General features: G+C 30.9%; 2 protein-coding genes across 2 annotated transcripts in view; both read left to right on the top strand.

Moving 5' to 3' along the window:
- The window catches only part of LOC125872466 (probable glycerol-3-phosphate dehydrogenase [NAD(+)] 1, cytosolic), a 193744-nt gene that overhangs the window by 131380 nt on the left and 42506 nt on the right, over nucleotides 1-19858 (top strand). The window lies entirely within an intron of this gene.
- Nucleotides 16147-19618, top strand: LOC125872439 (pheophytinase, chloroplastic-like). Its single transcript, XM_049553167.1, has 6 exons — nucleotides 16147-16274; nucleotides 16977-17724; nucleotides 18065-18291; nucleotides 18582-18773; nucleotides 18873-19029; nucleotides 19238-19618. Exons 2-6 carry the CDS (start codon nucleotides 17005-17007, stop codon nucleotides 19475-19477), a joined length of 1536 nt encoding a protein of 511 aa, XP_049409124.1. The 5' UTR covers nucleotides 16147-16274; nucleotides 16977-17004; the 3' UTR covers nucleotides 19478-19618.

Genomic DNA, 19858 nt, shown 5'->3' with positions numbered 1-19858 from the left:
TCACTGATCAGCCCTAACTAATAGACACTACTGAAACACAGCTTATATTCTGAAGATTCCATAGTACAATTGGATATTTTAGCATAGACTGCATATGTAAAAGTACAAGTAACTCATAAATAAAATAACTCCACATAACAGGAAAATGGAACATTAAAGAAAGCTCTAAAAGTGTTGTTCAAGTCAAAGTGAAGTATTTAGGGATAAGAGTTCCTAAATCCTAATATATAGGATATTGACCTGGGAAAAGTATCCTTGGTAGCAGACCTGTGCAATGGTGTTAAATCAACCCCAAAGTAGTTTTGCTGCTGCCAAAAGGAAGCCTGGACCGCAAGGAATAAAAATAGTATTAAGATATTAACTCGCAATCGAAAAAAATAATGTAAACAATGGTCAGTAAATCATATTAGCGAAAAAGAAGAGATAAAGTGTATAAAAGCAAAAGAAAGCCAAAGTCCAAACTATCAGACATTTGTAGAAGTTACTGGTAAATGCTAATGGTAAATGGATACTGATTTTGGACAGTGAGATCTTTGTCAATAAGCTTTGCTTGAATAATTGATTCTTGTTAAAAAGAAAACATGAATATCTAATAGACATCCACGGTGACTGTGACGCTTGAATACCAAAAGTTCTATTCGTCATACTGATTTTAGATAGCATTCAATTTGTCTCTCTTGTTCTCCTACTGTCTACCCAGCCACAGAAGTCCATTAGAAATTGAGGTCTTATTCATTTAAGAGCAAAATATGAACAAAATATCAGTGCTTTTCATGGGCAAAATGCAAAAAGAATTATTATAGTTACAAGTTACAAGTACATTGTACACCCTTCAACACTAACTACTCAAGTACTCATCTTGTATTTGAAATTGAATATAACATAATAAAGATTTCTATATGAAGTTAAGACTTAAGCCGCGATGAGCAGTGGCCAATGAGTAGTGAGCACTGACCTTTGACTATTGAGTCGCGACTCGCGAGCACTGAGCAGACAACAGTTGCGAGCAATCAACGTCAGCGAGGAGCCAGGAGCAGCGGCAAGCTTAAGACGACGAGCTGAGAGATGAAAGATGAGAGATGAGAGTTAAGAGACGAGCTCGGAGCCGCGGCGTAACTGAGAGTCTGAGAAGAGAGTTGAAGCTTATGGACTACGGTGGTCTCAGATTAGGGATTTCTAATTCAGATTGGAATTTGGGCCTGGGCATGGGCTATTGGGCTGAGAGTTGTATTTTTATTAAAGGAATGGGTTGAGATTTAATGAAGGGGTAAAGACTAAAGAATATATATATCTAATTTCGGTTTTTTGGGTTAACCGATTTTTTAAGCTAAAAAACCAAAAACAGAATCGAAAAACTGAAATATTGAAAATTAAAATCGAAACTGACAGAAATAACCGAAAAACCAAAATCGAAATTTAAAAAAAATCGGTTCGGTCGGTTTTTTCAATTTTAACCATATTATGCCCAGCCCTACTCAACATCCTCAACATCAACATTCTTCTCTTCAATCTATTCATAATGCGCAGGAAGGTTCTCATTCACACTAGAGAATTCTAAACATGAGCTCCATTCCCAACAGGTGCTACTCTTCCACTGCCTTTACCCCTAGCTCTTCCTCTACCCTGCCTCGATCGCGACCTCTCGCTGCAGATTCTTCAACTGGAGAATTGACGGGAGCTACGAGCCTGACACCGTTGTATCTAGTGTTAACCATTTGCGGACAGAAGAGTGAATGAGGTTAGATACCAATTTGAATCACCAGATACCAATTAGAATCAAGTCATAGCACGAAATGAGATAAGAGAAAACAGAGAGATTTCCTAAAGTCCTATAGCCTCTCGAAAAAAAGTAAAGGCATCCCCGTACCGTTCCGCGAAACTCTAGTAGACTCATTTTGGTACATCGAGATCAACAAACCTAGGCTCTGATACCAACTTTGTCACGACCACTCACACTAACTCTCCGGTGGGAAAAACACTACTACAACCCAAATCAAGCAACTAACCCAAAACTAAGACATTTAAGTTACGGAAGCAGATTAAAATACTAAGAAAATAAATAGAGTTGCCATAAACTCTAACAAAAGTTTAACAATAATAAACTAACATTGCGGAAGTAATGCCTAAAACCTAAAAGTTAATGTACCAAAACATCTAATGAAGCAACCCCAATCTAATGAACTAATCAACTAACTAAAACATAATCTAAGTCTGGAATGGTGGACATAGACGAAAGATAACTCATGGCAGCCTGGAAGAATTGGCTCACCCTTGAATTCGAACGATCATTGATCTCCTAAGTGAGGTCTGTAAGTAGCTGCTTGAAGATGCCCTGTACTCAACAAAAATAAGAGCAAGTGCAGTATCAGTATACAACCACAGTGTACTGGTAGGATCACGCGGCTATCTCACTAAGTCCAACATACATAAGTCAAACAACAATATAATCACATGCATATATCGAACATATACAATATCATCAACATTAAGAACAACGAACAACTTCACATGTCTCAAAATACACAATTATGACAAGTCATTGGTCCTCTCATGGAACCCAAACCCAAATAGTTAGGATACCGGAACGTGGTACCCGATCTAATGATTATGTCGAAACGTGGCTACCGATCCCATAATTATACCGAAACGTGGTAACCGATCCCATAATTATGCCGGAACGTGGCAACCGATCCCATAATTATGCCATAACGTGACAACCGATCTATTCAACACACCACAATCACAAATATATCCTCAAGATCATACAATTAAGTCATGATTTTATACCAACATGGGTTGTGGTGCACTGATGGGTGTGTTTCACCCTTAACCAGAGATCTCAGTTTCAACCCGTAAGTATGGAAAAAATCTTGTTAGGAGCGCCACCCCCGAATGGACCCTGCAATGCGCGATCCGGATTTAGTCGAAGCTTTAATGTGGGCTCCGGACACCGGGTGGGAAACCAAAAAAAAAAGTCATGATTTCATGGTAACCATCATTCATCTACCTCATTTACAACAAGTGTGATCAATAATGCAACATTCATATACATGCATGTATCATAATGAAGCAAGAACAAACATACATCACACAATCATAGAATCACAATCATCACCTACCTCGAAACAAGCTTGAAACCCTAAGAAACTTGATCATTCCCTTTCCAGAATTGTTCTGCTTGTTCTTGGTCTACAAACAATCATAATAACACGAGAATCAATAAACAATCACTAATTACCCGAATTACAAACAATTCTATGAACCCTAGATCAAACCCATGATCCTAATTATTCAAATAGGGTTGTTTCCACCATAGAGTCTAGATCAAAACCCTCCCCCATCGATAATTACCCATTCTATTACGTTTTACGGATCAAAAAATGGATTCGGGGAGTGAAAATCTTACATTTAGCTTCAAGAATGGTGAAAAACTGTTAGGAGTCGCCTGGGGTTCGTTCCTTAGCTCTAAAAATCAAAAAGTGCAGAATGAGGTCGTTTAGGGGTTTATTTATGACTTTAAGTCGCGTCAAACCCGCCACATCGGCCCTCATCCCGCTTCAGCGGCCCCACCAGAGCGACCAAAACTCCCACCAAAGTGGCTTGCACGAACCAGTGAGCTATTTAAAGATTTTCAAAATGCCAATTTCACAACACATCTCTAACCCACGACGCTCAGAAAATACCTTTCCCGCTAAGATCGATTCTGGGAGTTCTACTCGCCTGAATTCAATTTCGTAAAGTCGTACGGATTCCTTAACGAGTTATCTAACCACTCATTTAACCAGAATCATAAAGAAATCACCCGATTGTTACCAGTTTCCCTACACTTTAAAGACTACGATTTCATCCAAATCTGGACAAGGTTGGAAAATTCCAAGTTACTATGAAAAAGTTTTCCGACCCAAAAATTTTCCCCGTTGGCTTTTCTATAACGACGGAACTCGATCGTTACACGTTTTCTCCATCATGAAACCCCAAGAGTTTAGGGTTTGAATTTAGGAACTTGATTTGTTCTGTCCACCAATTATTCACATATGAATTCATATTCCTAAATCTTAATGCACATCTTAATATTAAAATGTGTGTTCAGATTCAGAGGTCATAATCTTAATGAAAACAAATTAAGCCTTGCAAAGATGCAAAGTTAATTAAATATAATTTAGTCAAGAGTTGTGTCATTAATATCTTGTTCAATTTAATATCCAAAATAAGAGAGCAAGAATGTAATTGGTCAAGTGTGATTTAATTTGCAGTCTAAGAAGACAATAACATTACAAAGGTAATAATGATCTATGAATATATTTGTTTCTTAATTAGGAGCATATTATATATGCATCAGCAGATTTGGTGAAATAGTGCCCAAATGTTTGTTTTTTTTAGGATAATTTGCTTAATTAGCTCTTGCAATCAATGAAGGGATACATACTAATATAGTATTAGTGATTGATCCATTCGGTAATGATCATCTTCTTCTTTTTGTTCTTTTTTTTTATTTTTTTTTTATTCAGTAATGATCATCAGAGGAATAATTATATCACTAAAACGGGACCCGTTTTGCACACGTACTACTCCTTAGAATTGATATATGCTATAAAAAAGGACAACAAATAATTGCTCTCACACCATAATAACATTTAACTAAATATTTTAATTTAATTAATTAATTGAATAATAGCAGTGGAAATATAGACTAGCTAATTATAGTTAAGTACTCTGATTTTTACATGATTAAAAACAAAAATATTATTTTGGTAATCTATTTATTGAGAGAAAAAAAAGAGATTAATTTAATGTCCTAATAACCCCTCTATTCTGAAATAAAAAATAGTAATCCATGTGGGAAAAAAATTCAACTTTATTATGGTGTAAATGTGATCTGAAAGTGCTGTAAAGTGAAAAGCTTAAACATGAAGGTCCAAAAGTCATAATTGATTGCTTTTATAAGGGAAAAAAATAAAGAGAAAAATGAAAGTTTCTTTTTTGCATTGGAGCATCTTGGAATGAGAATCATGAAATGATTGAAGTGAGAAAAAGCAATGGAATCATGTATGACAATACCAAAGTCTTGTTATAGCTATGATTGTATTGAAGAGGGGGCAAAGTACCAAACCCCATAAGTAAAAATATACTTTTCTTTTTCCGTGGCGGAGTCAAAATTTCAATTAGGAATGTCAATACATATATAGAAGTTAAGAATTGTCCATATATAGATATATAATACTTTTACCTAGCTTAATATAATTCTCTGACGAAGAACGTCGGTCAACACTTCCCAAGTATATGAGGCTCTGCCACTGCTCACTCATTTAAAAAGATTTAATTATAGGTATGTTATACTAATCTTATTATATATACTTTGGAATTTTAAATTTAATTACTTAGTATTAAATATAATATGAGAAAAAAAGTAATTTTTTAATTTACTAAATTGAACAAGTAAAATAAAATATCTACCAATATAAAAGTCAAGTAAAATTAAACACGGGGGAATATGCATGAGATTCTTTTACGGTAAATTAAACAGTAATCACTTATCTAATTATGACCCTTTATGGGAACTTTTCCCCACTTACTATTGGACTAGATTTCTTCTAACTTCATAATCTTTGAGTTCGTTAGCATCATAATTGAAAATCTTTAGTTTTATGCATTGTAGTTGGGACTGTCCATCATAATTTTATAGCTAAGTATTTATAATCAAACTGCACAAATAACATGTAAAAAAAAAATATATATTTGAAATTTGACTTGACTTCAAATTCTAAACTTGTATATCAAAAAAATTGTAAATTTACTTAAGTTTCAAATTCGGTTATTTACATTTAAAATTAATTTGGAAAAGACTAAACATTATGCATTTTGTATTTTTTTTATCTATGTTTTAAATAATAATCCTTCAATCCACTATTTGTGCATTTGCCCCAAAGTAGTACTCCCCTTTGATGATGGATATAATTGCAACTATAAGAAATTCAATGATGAGAAGAACAATGTTGACTCATTTTTTTGTTATGAATCGAATAAATAAGGATGCTCAACAACTTTAAGTTAATCTACGAAGAATCTAGTCAGTACTTTTTCTAGTTCATTAGAGACAAAATGTGGACACACAAAACATAACATATTGTAACATACTATCTAATAAAATGCGAGAGATATTATCTCAAGTTATTACTAGTGATGTAAGAGGACCAAAATGATGTAAATATTTTTGTATTGAATTTAGAGATATTCGTCATGAAGTTCTAAACCATATCATCAAAGAATTACACTCAATGAGACATGAAATTAATGAGTATAAGCTCATTCTAGAACTTTTGCAACCCCTAAAGAAGCAAAAGATATTTATTTTGAGAAAAGCATAAGGATTGTCAAGAGGAATTCTTATTAGAAAATTGTTTCTTAAGAGATGATTTTAGATGAACTCTTCCTATTAAAATCGAAATGCACAAACAATATGTAAAAATATTTTATTTGAAATTTGACTTAACAGTTCCAAATTCTAAACTTGTATATCAAAAAATTTGTAACTTTACTCAAGTTTCAAATTTAATTATGTACATTTAAAATTAGTTTGGAAAAGACTAAACATTATACATTTTGTATTCTTTTTTATCAACGTCTTAAATAATAATCCTTCAATCCACTATTTGTGCATTTGCCACAAAGTAGTAACTCCCTTTTGATGATGGATATAATTGAAATTATAAGAAATTTAATGAAGAGAAGAGCAATGTTGTCTCATTCTTTTTTGTTATGAATCGAACAAATAAGGATGCTCAAATACTAGTTAATGTTCGAAGAATTTAGTAAGTGTTTTGTCTAGTTCATTAGAGACAAAATGTGAACACACCAAACGTATTGTATTATTCTTAGACATGTTATACCATATCATCTAAAAGAATGAGAGAGATGTTATCTCACGTTATTACTAGTGATGTAATAAGATGACCAATTTGATACAAAAGATCTTTGTATTTAATTTAGAAATATTCGTCATGAAGTTCTAAACCATATCATTGAAGAATTACACTCAATAAGACGTGGCATTAATGAGTATAAGCTCATTCTAGAACTTTTGCAACTCCTAAAGAAGCAAAATAAATCCATTTTGAGAAAAGCATCAGGTTTGTCAAGAGGAATTCTTATTAGAAAATTGTTAGAGATGATATTAGATGAACTCTTCCTATTAAAATTGAAATGCACAAACAATATGAAAAAATATTTTATTTGAAATTTTACTTAACTGTTCCAAACTCTATACTTGTATATCAAAAAATTTGTAACATTACTCAAGTTTCAAATTCAAATATGTACATTTAAAATTAATTTGGAAAAGACTAAACATTATACATTTTGTATTTTTTTTTAATCTATGTCTTAAATAATAATCCTTCAATCCACTATTTGTGCATTTGCCACAAAGTATCCCCTTTGATGATGAATATAATTGCAATTATAAGAAATTCAATGATTTGAAGAACAATGTTGACTCAGTTTTTGTTTGAATCGAACAAATAAGGATGCTCAACAACTTTAAGTTAATGTACGAAGAATTAGTAAGTCCTTTGTCTAGTTTAATTTATTAGAGACAAAAATGTGAACACACAAAACATAACGTATTGTTCTTGGATGTATTATAACATACCATCTAAAAGAATGAGAGAGATGTTATCTCACGTTATTACTAGTGATGTAAGAGGACCAAAAAGATACAAAGATTTTTAGATTTAATTTAGAGATATTTGTCATGAAGTAATAAACCGTATCACCGAAGAATTGCACTCAATGAGTGACATTAATAAGTATAAGCTCATTTTAGAACTTTTGAAAATGCCAAAAAAAGCAAATAAGGAAAAATCATTTTGAGAAAAGCATAAAAGTTTGTGAAGAGGATTGTTATTAGAAAATTGTAGGAAAAATTGTATAAAATAGCAAATTATTAATTCAAATTAAATGTTATAACCATAGTTTTATTTAATTCTAATCCGTAGCAAACACTTTGTCATTTGCCTCTCTTAATTCCCAAATATCTCGCTCGTTACTCTCCCTCTCGTCTCTCCTCACTTTATATAAATACAAATGTATAAATTGTGTTTGTGTTTGTATGAAGCGAGAGAAACTATATATACATATACAAATACATATTTTCTTCGTCCTATACACTTATAATTATACATTACAAATATTCCCCTGCCTAGTTCTTTTTTGCCTTTCTCTCTTTCTCGCTTTATACAAACATAAATTATACAAAATGCAATATATTATTTGTGTTTGTATAAAGCGAGAGAGAGATTTGATATACAAATACAACTATTTTAACTCGATTCAATTGTATATGAATTCAAATTTTATGCAGATATACAAACATAAAGAACATATACATATACAAACACTATTTTCATAGACACAGACGTCCGATTTATACAAATCGCTGCAATTTATACAAATCAAAGCTGCCTGCTATTTTTATACAAATCTGATGCTCCATAGCAAACATAAAATTTGTTATGGAGCGCGATTATGCAAACTATAGCTATGACATACAAATATGATTTTTATGTTTGCTAAACCTAAAATTTACTCAATTGTTTCTTAAGAGATGATTTTAGATGAACTCTTCCTATTAAAATCGAAATGCACAAACAATACGTAAAAATATTTTATTTGAAATTTGACTTGATAATTCCAAATTCTAAATTTGTATATCAAAAAAATTGGAAATTTACTCAAGTTTCAAATTCAGTTATGTAGATTTAAAATTAATTTGGAAAAGACTAAACATTATACATTTTGTATATTTTTTAATTTATGTCTTAAAATAATAATCCTTCAATCCACTATTTGTGCATTTGCCACAAAGTAGTAGTAACTCCCCTTTGATGATGGATTTAATTGCAATTATAAGAAATTCAATGATTAAAAGAACAATGTTGACTCGTTTTTTTTTTATGAAACGAAAAAATAAGGATGCTAAAATACATAAGTTAATGTACGAAGAATTTAGTAAGTATTTTGTCTAGTTCATTAGAGATAAAATGTGAACACGCAAAATATAACATATTGTTTTTAGACATGTTATAACATACCATCTAAAAGAAAGAAAGAGATGTTATCTCACGTTATTACTAGTGATGTAAAATGACCAATTTAATACAAAAGATCTTTGTATTAAATTTAGAGATATTCATCATGAAGTTCTAAATCATATGATTGAAGAATTACACTTAATGAGACGTGGAATTAATGAGTATAAGCTCATTCTAGAACTTTTGCAACTCCTAATAAAGAAGCAAAAGAATTTTTTTTTGAGAAAAGCATAAGGTTTGTCAGGAGGAATTCTTATTAGAAAATTGTTTCTCAAGAAATGATTTTAGATGAACTCTTTCTATTAAAATTGAAATGCACAAACAATATGTAAAAATAATTTATATGAAATTTGACTTAACAGTTCCAAATTCTAAACTTGTAAATCAAAAAATTTGTAACTTTACTCAAGTTTCAAATTTAATTATGTACATTTAAAATTAATTTGGAAAAGACTAAATACTATACATTTTGTATTTTTTTTTTATCTATGTCTTAAATAATAATCCTTCAATCCACTATTGTGCATTTGCCACAAAGTAGTAACTCCCCTTTGATGATGGATATAATTGCAATTATAAGAAACTCAATAATTTGAAGAACAGTGTTGACTCAATTTTTGTTTGAATCGAACAAATAAGGATACTCAACAACTTAAGTTAACGTACAAAGAATTTAGTAAGTAATTTATCTAGTTCAATAGAGACAAAATATGAACACACAAAACATAACGGATTGTTCTTGGACGTATTATAACATACCATTGGATAGAATACGAGAGATGCTATCTCTCGTTATTACTAGTGATGTAAGAGGACCAAAAAGATACAAAGATCTTTATATTGAATTTAGAGATATTTGTCATGAAGTTCTAAACCGTATCACCGAAGAATTGCTCTCAATGAGTGACATTAATAAGTATAAGCTCATTTTAGAACTTTTGAAAATGCCAAAAAAAGCAAAGAAGAAAAAATCATTTTGAGAAAAGCATAAAAGTTTGTGAAGAGGATAGTTATTAGAAAATTGTTGGGAAAATTATATAAAATAACAAACTATTAATTAAAATTAAATGTTATAATCACAATTTTATTTAATATTCGTAGTAAACACTTTGCCATTTGACTCTCTCTTCCAGATATCTCGCTCGTCACTCTCCTTGATCTCGCTCGCCACTCTCCCTTGCCTCTCTCACTTTATACAAACACAAATGTATAAATTGTGTTTGTGTTTGTATAAAGCAAGAGAAATCTGTATATACAAATACAAATATATATCACTTCGTACTAAACACTTATAATTATACATTACAAATCTCCCCCTACCCAGTTCTTTTTTGCCTTTCTCTCTTTCTCGCTTTATACAAATACAAATTATATGAAATACAATGTATAATTTGTGTTTGTATAAAGCGAGAGAGAGATTTGATATACAAATACAATTGTTTTAACTCGATTCAATTGTATATGCATTCAAATTTTATGCAGATATACAAACATAAAGAACATATACATATACAAACACAGTTTTCATAGACACAGACGCCCAATTTATACAAATTGCTGTGATTTATACAAATCAGATGCCTGCGATTTTATACAAATCAAAGTTGTCTGCGTTTTTTTATACAAATCTCGCAATTATGCAAATTATAACTATGACATACAAATATGATTTTTATGTTTGCTAAACCTAAAATTTACTCGAAATTGTTTCTTAAGAGATGATTTTAGATTAACTCTTCCTATTAAATATTGAAAGAAAAAAAAAACTCACTTTCAATATAAAATTAAAATTCCTTATTCTTTGATCATTTTTACTATTGAACAATTATTTGAGGTAACATATCCTAATATAGATTCCACGTTTCATGATTATTTCTCCCCAACTTTTCGTGTGATTTTGACGACAAAAAATGATTGTGTTCATGAAATAAATGTTATACTCATATCTAAATTTTCAAAAGCTGTAAAAATATTTGTGGCAATTGATGAACTGTTAAGTCAAATGATCAGAGTCAATACAAAGATTGTTTGCATACTTTAAATTCTGGTCATTATTGATTTATCGATATTGAGTTACTAATTTAGCAATTTTTAATGGTTTCAAATTTTTTATAATCAAATTATCGATTCTATAACGATTTAGAATTTTTCTTGGATTAATCGATAATCAATAATAACTAAGTTGCTACTGAAATCGGAATGTTGATACTAAATATGCACGTCTTAATACACCTTATAAATATGATTTATTTCCTTTAATTTTCTATCATATAGTACTATTTATACCAGTAATAGAATACAATGAACATATACACTAGAAAAGAAATATGTTGGAATTCTTAATGATTAAACTGATAATTCAAATATTAATGAGCAATCACCAAAACATTAAAATTGATAATTTATATCTTAATAATTCTATAAATGGTTTAACATATCTATTAACCTGAACCACTAGCTCCTATGGCTAAATTGTCATCTTACAAATTGATGTTAAAATAAAATTGTCATGTGATGTTACTACAAATTTTAAATCAGTGTGAAGGTTCATGTAATAGTGCACGATTAACATGTTATTTAAAACACATTATAAATGCTAAAATTATTGGCGGTGATTTTCAAAGAAAATATGTTTTATTCCATGACTATCATTATTAGCATTAGAAAATGATAAATTGTCAATTCCTTTCAAAAGAACACTATTTTAAATATATTTTTGCTTTGCTATGATTATAAATAAAGCCAAGTTAAAACATTTTGTTTTTTTGGAATTTATCTTGATTGAACCTTTTTTTAATCCAATGATTAGCTTTATATATATTGCTTTACTATCAAGAGCTAAAAATTAAAAAATGTGTGAAACTACTAATTCGACTACTGACCCCAAATGGTATTCAGATAGTATATAAGATTTGCCTAACGAATTTTCTGAAGCGAATATCATTTTCTTTTTAAAAAAATTAAACGGATCAAAAATTCAAGTTTACTAAAGTGTTATTGGGAAAATTGTATGAAATAGCAAACTATTAATTAAAATTAAATGTTATAGCCATAGTTTATTTTATTTGTAATTCGCAGCAAACATCCCATTTTTTTGCCATCTGGTTCGGTATACAATTAGTCATTTTCGGTATACAATTACCCATTCGGTATACAAATGTATAAAATGTGTTTGTGTTTGTATAAAGCGAGAGAAAAGTGTATACACAAATACAAATACATATATTTTCGTCCTATACATTTATAATTATACAAATATAGATCTTATTATATGAATTACAATGTATAAATAAATTTATACAAAACTGAACAATTTGTATAAAATTGGATGTATCTAGCGAATTATACAAATCAAAACCTCCATAGCAAACATAAAATTTGCTATGGAGCACAATTATGCAAATTATAGTTATAACATACAAATATGATTTTTATGTTTGCTATATGTGAAAATTGCTCAAGGTTATTCCTATAATTCAAGATTACAATTGCCCATTGTTACCAAAAATTGAGTAGGTTCGGCTTATGTTGGGCCATAATAGTTAGGCCCAACTTTGCTCAAGCCTTGTAGCTTGTAGTCATGAATGGATGATTTTCATAGATAACCACAATTTTGAGAAATTGATCATTTTTCAAAATTAGAACAATGATCTGAAGTAAGAAAGTGACCTCATGGTCTGAATTTTAAATTAAAAACTAATATTTATATCATGGGTTTAATTTTTAAAAAGTGATCATGCTTCCAGATACAATGGCACAAAAGTAGCCATTTGGTGTAAATATGTGGTAATGGGGATCATATATTAGCCCAAACCAACTTTAGTTAGTTAACTTAGAATGGTGAATCAAGTCAAAGCCCAAGACTTGTTAACAAATGACTATTTATAAGTCAAAAGCTTTGGGTTGCAATTACTAGATTTTAAGGCTTGATTGGGTTTCTAAATGTTAAACTTACTACCATTAGTCCATTACTTTATCTTCCAAGACATGCTAACATTTCTCATTTCGAAGTAATTCCTTGGTTCACTTTTCACTTTTATTTGTCTGCTTTAAATTTTGTATGTCTTTTAAGAAATAATAATTAAGTATGTATCACATTAATATTCATATTAATTGATTTATAATCTTAGATTTTGAAGAATGATTTAAGGAATAATTAATTAATGTTAAGAAAAAATATGAAAAAATAGTTTTTTCTTTTAATATTTTAAAAGCGGCAAGTATAAATGAGTATATTTTTAATATAATGGTTAGTGAATAAGTAAAAGTGATGGGAGAGAGTAGATTCAATATATAATCATCCCAAGTAAGTCCCTTTTGATATTTGAACATCTTTTGATCAAAAACTGTCTTTTCAAGGTTATGTAGTTTTTCCTTTGATTTTTCACGCGGTGTCCCTTTGATATTTTGAACATTTTTTTATCAAAGACTTTGCCTTTTCAAGGATAGTAGTTTTTCTTTTGATATCTCATGCGGTTCTAATATTCATATTGAATTTCGATTATATCAAAATTTGCACCGTGTAAAAGGAAGGCTCTCTAACAAGATTTTTTTCATATTCGAAGCTCAAATTTGAGATCTCTAATTAAAAACCTCATCTACTGCATTACATCGTTCGTGCAAGTGGATTTGCATTATTCAAAACGTGTTCTTTACTCAAACAACAATTTATCCACACTTTGTACCTATCATTTTTTTTTACAATTAAATACTTCATTTAAAGCACACGATTCCATGGCAAAGATTCTGCTTGTAACTTCGAGTAATCAAAACGTTAATTATTGTAAAGAGTGAAGATGATAAATAAACAAAGAAAAAAGGTGTGTTCTTTACTCAAGATACTCCCTTTGTCCTTAATTACTTGTCTACTTTTCCTTTTATAGTTGTCCCTAATTACTTGTTCATTTTGACAAATCAAGAAAGGACAATTTTTTTTACCTTTTATACCCTCAATTAAATGACTAATTACTTTGAAAATGCAAAATTTTTCATCCACTTCATAATTAATAGGGGTAAAATGGTAAACTCACTATGTCATTAATTGATTTTTTAATAGGTGTGTCAATTTAAAAATGGACAAGTAATTAGGGAGAGTATTATTTAGTGCAACTTGTAAGATGAAGAAATAAATAGTGTGTAAAATAGGATATAAACAAACATGAAATAAACGAGGGTGTTTTTCTAGATATTTTTATGGTCCCTCTAATTCTTCACAAGCTTATTTTCCCAACTTTCCCTTTGAATTTTCCTTCTTGATGTCCCTCCTATCATACCCATAACAATCGCCTTACATTTTCAAAACTAATTAATAAGATTAATTTATTAAATGAAACTTTAATAAATATTTTTAAAAAAGAGTGTTTAAGTAATAAGAGTCAAATAAGACTTTAAAAGGTGCTTTTGGTAAAAAAAAAAATATTTTCTTGTGGGACTAGACAGAAGCGAATTCATGATTCAAAAACAATTGGGGGACTACTAGACATGGATGCGTGTTAGTTGAAGTACCAATACTTCATCAGAAAATATTGTTAAACAAGTATAAAATTGATGTGTTAGTAAATATTAATTAAACGAAAATGTAACATAGTTCAATGTGTGGTAAAATATTGTCAAACAAATATAAAATTAAAGATATCAATAAATATAAATCAAACAAATGTGTAACATAGTTTAGCCTATGATTTAATATTTTTTACCTTGTATACTTAAAGGTTGCTAGATGCAATTTTTATTTTGAATAAAAAAATAAAACAACGTAGTGGCTAGAATCAAACCGGGGACACATTGCTAGCGAAGGAGTGGTGAGACAAGAATTGGACCAACGCGCTAGATTAACTTTTGTGTATAAGCTACACAAATAAATATATTATCGTAATTTAGGTATATATATATAATTTTTCAAAATTGACGGGTACATGTGCACTCTTCCTAGGTCTGAGAGTAGGGACAGGGGTGGTAAAGATGTGGACTATACTCTATAGGAATTGAATCAGTATTTATGTAAAATAAAACATGTTTCCTATTTTTTTAAAGATATTTTTGAAAATACTCACCTAACCGACATGTGGACACCCTTATCAGTAACGCCATATAAATAATTGAAAAGTGTTAAATGGCCAAAAAATTTAGCTAGAATTTAATCAGAAAATTAAAAAAGATAATATTTTTTTATTTAAAAATAAACTAATGTTTTTTTCATTTTTTAGTTAAAAAATATTAAAGTTAAAAAGATAAAAATATTTTAAAAAATGAAATAACATAAATAAAATATCATTCTGGTCAAAAAGATTTTTCCTAAATAATTTTTGGTGATTATATGTAACGCCAAACAAGTTTGAAAAAATTGACCAGAGGTGGCTCATTGAGTACAATTCTCTACGTCTACTGTATTTTTTCCTTTTCTTCCTTCAACTATCAATTTTAATAAAAATCTCTACTAGTGGAAACAAGCTATCTCTGTAGGTTGGAAAGTTGGGGGAAGAGTGCATTTTCATTGCGAAAGATTCAATCCAGTCACAAATTCTAATTTTTGGGACAAATTAATATAGTAATGTTTAATTCCTCACATAAACAATAATAACAGAGAAACAATCTCTATTTTTTACTTCCATCCGTCTTCTTTTAGTTGTTATAATTTCCTTTTTAGAGTCAGATGATAAGAACTTGGATTGACATTTTACGATGTATTTTTTATCATATTGATATGAAAAAAATTGCAGTTTATAATATTTTTCGTATAGTTTTTGAATATCTAAATTTTTAATTTAAAATATCAAATTAATGTAATCTAATTTAACCTTGAAAATAAATCAAAATTAATTTTTGAGAAGCGACATTACAACTAAAAGGGATGGAGGGAGTATTATATTTTGCTTTTCTATATCAATTTTTTTTTTTTTTATGAATTAAACGGAATAACATAAAAATAACTTTATAAAAAGGATAAATTAAATCTCCCATTTTGTTAAATATTGTCATTTGTTATAATTTTCTTGGTTTCTAAATAGATCCCATGTTTTAAAGCAATCTCTTGTCTGGACTCTAGGGTATTGTAGAATAGAAATATCAAATATATATAACCAACAGTCAGTAACTGAATATTAAAAAGAATGAGAAAAGGCAATTCTAACTTCTCCTAGGCGCTTGGAGATTTTGCTCATAATTATCTTAGAAAGCTGATTAAAGGTAAGTTAGCTTTCAACTTTTCTTTCTAGTTTGTTAAGGAATTGTGAAATTTTGGTCTTTTGGGTTATTAATTTATTGGTTTACTATGATTGCTTATATTTGGGAGTTTGAGTTGACGAATTTTCAAGTAAGCTAAAGAAGGATATCCAGTCAGTATTTCATGAGTTAATTAGTAGAAAAAGAGAATTAAGCAATATTTGCTCAGTTTTTTGGTTTTCCAGATAAGGCTGATCTGTTCTTTCAAAGTCAGATTTGGAACCTGAGTTATTGGGCTCTGTTGCTCATCTAAAAGATTAATATGTCAAGCACGTGGAAATTCTTTTTAATTTGAGTAGTGTGAGATTCGATCTCATGACCTTTGTCTACTCTGATACTATGTTGAAGTGTGTTGATCATCTCATCTAAAAGCTTAAGTCAGAGAGAACGCACTTTTATTAGTTAATGATATTCTCAACACCAAACCCATACCCTCAATAAATGTGTTTAGATCATGATAAATGGTAGAATTTTTTTTTGTTGTAAAAGAATCTGATCTTAGTTGATTTATCTTAATAGCCAGATTGATTGAGCTCTATGAAGTAATAAATCTGTAAAGAAGTATATTACTATCTTTTTCTTGAGTTGATTGCATTACTTTCCTGTGTTTTATTAGTATCTGATAACAACCTAAATGCTTTGTTTTCAATGTATTCTTGATTTCAGGTATTCATTTTAGAAAGCTGACTCTAGAATGGAAATTTGTTCTTTCTATTCGACACCCTATTACTGCGTTGTAAATGTTAAACCGAATGTGATTCAAAAATGCCTAATTTCAAACCAGGCAATGTTTCCTAGACTAAAAGAAAGAAGATTATGTTCTGGTTCAGATGTTTATAGCGTAATGAAAAACAAGAACCAGAGATCTTGCACTGTCGCTTCCGTAAAGGGGGTTGACAGTGTTGACTCAACTCTCTTGAGTGAAAGCTATAGCTCAGATGTTGTAGATGGGAAAGTCGGTACGCAAGGTGTGACTAGTAGAGGTATATCAGTACCAAAGGTTATGATTCCTAGTTTACCAAGTGAAGCTAAAGGTGATGCTGTTGCTGTGATTGATAGCTGTTTGTGGGAATGGAAGCCAAAACTGAATGTTCATTATGAGAAATCTGGATGTCAAAATGTTAACTCCGCGCCAATACTTTTTCTTCCTGGTTTTGGTGTTGGTTCCTTTCACTATGAAAAGCAGCTGAAGGATCTTGGTCGTGATAACAGAATATGGGCATTAGATTTTATTGGACAGGGGAAGTCATTACCTTGTGAGGATCCAACATCACGGTCTAAAAGATTAGATGAATCAGAAGGTGATGGAAACAATGTTCTCTGGGGTTTGGGGGATGAAGCAGAACCTTGGGCAAAAGAGCTTGTCTATTCTGTTGATTTATGGAGGGAGCAAGTACGCTATTTCATCGAAGAGGTACAGTTTCTATCTTTGTCCTTGTATTCTTTTCTCAAAGTGGTTGATCTGCAGATTAAGCATTGTCATTGATGTATTGCTAGCTTTTTAAATTCATGTTCATTCAATACTCTGGCTCGTAACAAAGGCTAGAGGATGAAACTATAAATATTCATAGAAGGCTTATGAGCATGTTACAGGTGCAGTCGATGACATTTGCTATAGTATGTCAGACTACTGTTCCTTAGCACTACTTGTTTATAACTATTAGGTTATGGAACGATGGGTTTCTCATCCAAATTATTGATAGGTTACAACTTACAAGGAACAAATTATAAACTTGTATCCTTTGGTGATGCAGGTTATTAAAGAACCAGTCTACATTGTGGGAAATTCACTTGGTGGATATGTTGCCCTCTACTTTGCAGCATACTACCCTCAATTGGTGAAAGGTGTAACCTTGCTGAATGCGACGCCTTTTTGGGGATTTCTTCCTAATCCTGTTAGATCTCCAAGATTATCAAGATTGTTTCCATGGGCTGGTACTTTTCCTCTGCCCTCCAATATCAAAAAGCTTACAGAACTTGTGTAAGTGCCATGACTTACCCTTTTGATTCTGTAGTTTCCTGATCCTATAAACTTATATACCGAGCAATAGGATCTTCTTGCCAGCAATACAGTTTATAATGATTAGCATCTAGACCATGACCAAATGATGGTTGTTATATTGCAAACTCACGCTGAAAAAATGCATCGTTCTTGGATAATTTGATGTTCTTTCATCATATTAATAGAGGAACATTATGGCTTGTTTCCTTGTTTTGGGTTTTGGCTGGTTCTCAAACTTATCCGTCTATACGCTTCATTATGCTTTGTAGATGGCAGAAAATAAGTGCTCCTGAGAGTATTGCAGAGGTGCTTAAACAAGTTTATGCTGATCATACCACAAAAGTGGATAAGGTTTTCTCTAGTATTCTTGAGGTAACAGAACACCCTGCAGCAGCTGCATCCCTTGCCTCAATAATGTTTGCTCCTCAGGGACAACTAAATTTCAAAGAGGCACTGACTGGGTAGGTAAAGCAAGTAGTATCACATAGCCGTATCATTTGGCTTGCATATGTTTTCTTACACTGTAGCAAAGCTGAAATCTTCCACTTTGCTATATTTAGGTGTCGAATGAACAATGTACCGGTCTGTCTCATTTACGGGAAAGAAGACCCCTGGGTGACGCCTATTTGGGGTTTACAAGTGAAACGCCAAGTCCCTGAAGCTCCATATTATCAAATTAGTCCAGCTGGTCACTGCCCCCATGATGAAGTCCCAGAGGTACGCCCGTCTTACTTAGCTCTACATCTGCTTTTGACATTCAATCTTGTCTGTCAACGTGCTTTCTCATTGTTACCATCTCTTCACTTCCTGTTCAAACTATGTATGTATATGCAAAAAAGTTTAAACATGATATAAGATTACGATCATTCTATGCCACACGCACTGACTCTAGATTTTGGTTTCACCTCTGAATATAAACGTGCAGATTGTGAATTTTTTGCTGCGCGGATGGATCAAGAACGTTGAATCGGATAGTTCAGTTGCATTGCCTCTGCTAGATTATCCAGAAAGCGTTGAATACGACGTTGTCAAAGAATTGGAATTTGTTCGGCAAGGAGTGAAAAAATCAGCAAAAGTGCAATTTTATGGATCAATGACTTCTCAATGGGAGAGGCTTGGCATGTTTTTAAAATCTAGATTCCAAAATGGAGTTTACTCTCCATAATTGCACATATCTTTTTTTTCATTTCTTTGTATCCACATATTGTGTGATCAATGTCCACCCATGACTTCCATGTTCGTGTGTTACATAACAATTTATGTAAATTGTAATTAGGTCAACATATATTGAGTGTAAAAAAGAAAATCTTGTTTATCATTGACGAAAATATCAATACCATGAACAATCCTTGTTTGTTAGAAATCATTAAAATGATCAAATAAGAATTACTATGACAACAATCAAATTAACTTAATCCTTTTCCTAGCATATTCTTTTAATCTTATTGTTCATTTTTACGTAGATCTACAATATTTTCACCATAGCTTTTACTCTAGTACGTGTCCAACGTGCCTTTTTGATTAACATTTTTCTTAAGTTCGAGAG

This window comes from Solanum stenotomum, chromosome 1, assembly GCF_019186545.1.
Source record: "Solanum stenotomum isolate F172 chromosome 1, ASM1918654v1, whole genome shotgun sequence".
Lineage (NCBI taxonomy): Eukaryota > Viridiplantae > Streptophyta > Magnoliopsida > Solanales > Solanaceae > Solanum > Solanum stenotomum.
Note: the sequence above shows the minus strand (reverse complement) of the source record. Positions and strands in the feature narration are given on the sequence as shown.

Bases quoted from the DNA above. Each gene is read 5' to 3' on its own strand.
- LOC125872439 (XM_049553167.1), top strand. From the start codon at position 17,005: ATGGAAATTTGTTCTTTCTATTCGACACCCTATTACTGCGTTGTAAAT. The intron at 17,725-18,064 runs GTACAGTTTCTA...TTGGTGATGCAG, and splicing joins TACGCTATTTCATCGAAGAG to GTTATTAAAGAACCAGTCTA. The intron at 19,030-19,237 runs GTACGCCCGTCT...ATAAACGTGCAG, and splicing joins CCCATGATGAAGTCCCAGAG to ATTGTGAATTTTTTGCTGCG.